Here is a 5,055-nt window from a genome sequence, read left to right as displayed (position 1 = left end):
AGCGCCCCCTGCCGGCCCGGAGTCTCCAAGCCAGGGCGAGGGACCCACCCCCTCGACCCCACCCCCCACAACCGGCCTGCACCTGGGACTCAGCGTCCCCCGCCCGCGCGGAGCCTCCACGCCAAGGCCTGGAGTTGGACACCACCCCAGGCTCAGCCTCCTCTGCCGTGGAACCCGAGTCTCCAGCTCAAAGCCTGAGTCTGATCCCAACCAGGACTCAGCTTGCCCTGCTGGCTGAAAGCCAGCCACCGAGACTCCCCCGAGACTCAGCCACCTCCCCCCACCCCCCGCTGCTGGCCTGTAGTCTCCATACCTTGGCTTGGGACTGACACCCCAATCCAGGGCTCAGTGCCCTCCCCTGCCCAGAGCCTGGCATGCCCCCTAACAACTTGGAACACAGAGCTCCCACCCAAACTCTAGCCTCCATGCCAGGCCTATAACTGACGCCACCCAGGATTCAGAGCCCCTTGATGGGCTATAGTTCATGGCAAGGCCTGGGACCAATCCCCGCTCCGTCCCTCCATCTGGGTCTCAGCAGCCCCTGCTGGCTGAGTCACCTGGCCAGTGCTCCCTGCCCTCCCAGAGGCTCCAGGCCGGGGACTGACCTGACCTGTCCCCTTACCTGAGACTCAGCAGCCCCTGACGGCAGGAGCCACCTGGCCAGGTCTGGGCCAGACTCCCGTGCAGGTTCAGTGTCCCCAGAGGCCCAGAGTCTCCCTGCCAACGTCTGGGTCCAACCCATTAGGACTCAGCGACCCCTGCCTGCTCTACTCTTTTGACCCCCAAATGGGGACCAGGCTATCCTCCAGCCTGGGTCTCAGCTGTGGGCCTTTTCTAGCACGGCGACGAGTTCAGAAAAAGTCATTGGTTTAAGAATCAAAGATCCTACTTAGGGCTAGGCATTGTGTGAGCTGCTATGGGTCCTACAAAAATGTGCACGATCGATTCTTCCCTCCAAAGAGTTTGTAACTTGGGGAGTCAAAGTTAAATCATATAATGCAAGTATAAATAACAACAAATTTTAGTAACACAAGGGATGTTCACATCCTGCCCCCTGCTCGCTATTCTTGGCCCAAGATGGAGTGCAAAGAAGTAACACAAAATGAACTCGGTTTTCCCTCCTTTTTCCCTCAGATAAATAATCTGGTGATGGGAACAGGGTTTGGAAGAGGTGGAGGGAGAAGGAAAGGTAATTGACGTTGCAGAGATTCCTGTTCGCATCTGCCGGCACACTCTGGCAGGCTCACTGATTCTGTAACTGAGAGCTGGCCCTGGGTGGCGGCCAAATTTCCAGAGTCCTCAGTTCCAGCTCTCTAGGGGTCAAAGGCAAAGCCAAAGATTGACAAATTCGTCTTTCTTTTCGAGCTGATGAATGGCTGCTCTGAGCCAGAGCCGCACTGCTCAGCTCTCATGGCAGCTGCATCGTCAGGCAAAACTGGCCCTTGGCCCCAGACCACCTCCCCCCACTCTCTCAAAGCCGTCCCCAATCCTTCTAGGCTTCTGAGTCAGTCTTTTAGGTCCAAAAGTCTGGGTGCAAAGCAGAAAATCAGCCTGAATAGCAGGCCCAGTCAGGGGTTCGTGAGAGTGGAACCAAATATATTCAATAAATCATGACATATCAAATGACGAGACATTTTCAAACAATAAAGTACTTTATAGGGACTTCCCTGGTGGCGCAGTAGTTAAGAATCCACCTTCCGATGCAGGGGACGCAGGTTAGATCCCTGGTCAGGGAACTAGATCCCACACGCATGCCACAACTAAGGAGACAGTGAGTCGCAGCTAAGGAGCACACGTGTCGCAACTTAAGAAGCCGGTGAGCCGCAACTAAGGAGCCTGCCTGCCGCAGCAAAGACCCAGCAAAACCAAAATAAATAAATAAATAAAATAATAATAATAATAATTTTTTTTAAAGTACTTTATAAATGGACATTACTGTTAATAAGGGTCATGGAGCTTATTTATTAAAGGTTATTCATCAAAGGTGTTTATAGCTATAATAGAACACATGCAAGGTAATGAAAGCAAGCAGATTCCTACAGCTTTGTTCTTCCTACCTTCTCTCATGCTGCTCTTTTTGTCTAGAATATGCTCTCTCCCTCCTCTCTACCTGGCTAATTCCTAGTCATCTTTCACTTCTCAGTTTAACTGCCACTTCTACGGGAAACCCTTCCCTGACACATACACACCCTCCCCCGCCCCATTAGGGCCAGTTCCCTGTACTGGTCAGGATGCTTGATTTCACTGTCAGAAACCCAGTTAAGCTCAATTAGGGCAAAAAGGGAGTTTGTTGGACATCATAACTAGCAAACCAGGGTTACAGCCAGGACCAAAAGCTACCTCTAGGCTCTGAAACTACGACATTACTCCTCTGCGTTGGCTCTATTCCCAACTGATCTCTCTCTGTGCAGTGGCTGAGTTGGGTACCAGCTGACTCTCCTTAGCCTAGTTTGAGTCACATGCCTGTCCCTGAGCCAATGACTGCAGGTGGGGGGTGGGGGAGTAGGGTGCATAAATCGGCAGGCCTGAGAATTGCACCAAATGCAAGAAACCTGGGGAGTGGATGCCACAGAACCAGCAACTGGGAGTGGGGACGGGTGATGCTCAAAGCAATATCTGGGGAAGAGATGCTGATGAGGCAAAATCCATGGACATTCATCTTGGCATCTTGGAGGGTTAAGAGCCTTGCAGAATCCTATATGTCTCCTTGATTGCACACACCTCCATATAGTTCTTTAATTTCTTGTATCTGTTTAATGTCTGTCCCCTTCAGGACACTGTGAGCTCCTACAAGCACAGACTGTCTCATTTGTACCCATGGGATTTTAATTTATGGAGGTGACCGAGTGACAACAAGGAGAGGCCAATGCCGTTGAGAGGAGAATTTATTACTTACATTTCCTGAGAGAAGGGGGCACACCATAGCATGCAGGACCACATGGGGAGCACCAGGGTGGTCAGGAGGCAGAAGCAGGAGTGAGAGGAAAGCTTAGGACAGAGTCTTTATTGGGTTTTTTTTCAGGAAAGGCAAGGCAGTGCAGGGTAAACAGTTTAGGATTGACTAGTGTGAATAATTCCAGTGGGCTCTGGAAAAAGGGGTGCACTCTAGTTGCCTGGCCCTGGGATAACCTAGGGCAGAGAAAATATTGGTGTGGTGTGTGAGAGTTATATAACAGATACAAGAAATTAGAGAACCATATGAAGGCAGGCATGTCCTCTCATAAGGTGACTGGGGATGGGCTGGTTTGCATATGAAAGGTGTGCTCCCTCACCTATCTCTAAGAATTGGCTAGAATCTCCCAAGCCAGCAAGACTTTTAAGATGTCAAAACTTCATGAGACAGACATGGAAAACAAACTTATGGTTACCAAAGAGGACAGGGAGAGGGAGGGATAAATTAGGAGTTTTGGATTAACATATATACACTACTATATATAAAATAAATAACCAAAAGGACCTACTGCATAGCCCAGGGAACTATACTCAGTATATGTGTGTGTGTGTGTGTGTGTGTGTGTGTGTGTGTGTGTGTGTGTGTATAACTGAATCACTTTGCTGCACATCTGAAACTAACACAACATTGTAAATCACCTATACTTCAATTAAAAATAAGTAAATATAAAAATAAAATTTCAATGTAAAAAAAAACACATCATAAGATACAGAAAATGAAAAACATTATTAGTACTAGGACCATGTCTGGCTTATGTACGTGGCAGCAACACAGGGAAGGAACTCAATCAGTACCTGCAAGGGTGCTTCTGGGCCCTCTTCCAACAGTCCAGCGAAGGATGAACCAGATGACCACTACACAGCTCTGCAGAATCCACTGTGGAAGGGACAGCAAGGTGGCCAGGAGCCTGCTAAGAGAACCTTTTTAAGAAGGGGCTTTTGGGGCTTCCCTGGTGGCACAGTGGTTAAGAATCCCCCTGCCAATGCAGGGGACACTGGTTTGATCCCTGGCCCAGGAAGATCCCACATGCCACGGAGCAACTAAGCCCGTGCGCTACAACTACTGAGCCCACATGCCACAACTACTGAAGCCCGCACGCCTAGAGCCTGTGCTCCGCAACAAGAGAAGCCACCGCAGTGAGAAGCCCACGCACTGCAACGAAGAGTAGCCCCCGCTCGCCGCAACTAGACAAAGCCCACTTGCAGCAACGAAGACCCAACACAGCCAAAAATAAATAAAGAAATAGATAAATAAATAAGTAAATAAATAAAAACAGCCAAAGGAGACTGGTGGCTCCAGGGCTCATCTCAGATTGGACTGCTGACAATCACTTCACACGTACCTGCCTGAACTCCCCAACCACATGGTCAGTTCCCTGAGGACAGAGATGATGTCTTCACTATATCATTACTGCAGATCAGAAGGGGAGGTGGAGTCCATTAATAATAGTAGCAATGGTATGAGGGCTGCTTGCGGCTGGTCACTGCTTCAACCCTCACAGTAATCATGGGAGGGTGGGATCTAGATCAGGGAGTATTTGTTTGGTCATATGTTACAGATACCAATTTAATAATGGCTCGGCAAAAAGAAGAATTTATCAGAAAGCACGCAGGTGTCTCATGGGTAGAACCGAAGGGCAGGAAGTGCAATACCTCACCGGCACCTGAACTGCCCACACGGCCCCTTATCCGGCCACCCCCAGGTCCCTTCCTCTCCCACCTCAGCTAACAGACCAGACCCATGAAGGATGCTCATTTCCAAACCTGAGTTCCAAGACAGATGATCTGATTGGCCCAGCTCCAGTCAGAGGCTCACCCCCGGTCCAATCGGGGCTGGCCAGGTGGATAGGGTTACACAGTCCAAACAGCTGCTAGGGTCTAACCCTCCTGGTCTGGTGAAGGAGGGCAGCCACGTCCATCTTCCCCACTCCCTTGGCTGAGTGGGTTACACAGAGACACACTTCTAGTAAGTAGTCAGTCTGCTCCACACTTTTTTTTTAACTTTATTCCCCCCAGGCTCATGTTTTAACCACTGTGCTACAACTCCCCTAACCCAGACTTCTCTTTAGGTACCCCACAGTATTTTTTTTTTTTTTTTTTTTT

General features: G+C 49.7%; 1 protein-coding gene across 1 annotated transcript in view; it reads right to left on the bottom strand.

The window, feature by feature from the left end:
• Positions 1 to 5,055, bottom strand: part of RAPGEF1 (Rap guanine nucleotide exchange factor 1) — a 152,120-nt gene that overhangs the window by 141,228 nt on the left and 5,837 nt on the right. Inside the window, exon 2 of the mRNA XM_007453116.1 lies at positions 3,748 to 3,863. Within this exon, the coding sequence (XP_007453178.1) occupies positions 3,748 to 3,863 (116 nt within the window). The remainder of the gene's footprint in view (positions 1 to 3,747; positions 3,864 to 5,055) is intronic.

The sequence above is a fragment of the Lipotes vexillifer genome, unplaced genomic scaffold (assembly GCF_000442215.2).
Source record: "Lipotes vexillifer unplaced genomic scaffold, Lipotes_vexillifer_v1.1 scaffold149, whole genome shotgun sequence".
NCBI classification, from domain to species: Eukaryota; Metazoa; Chordata; class Mammalia; order Artiodactyla; family Lipotidae; genus Lipotes; species Lipotes vexillifer.
The sequence above is the reverse complement of the archived record's forward strand: the minus strand, read 5'-3'. Positions and strand labels throughout refer to the sequence as shown.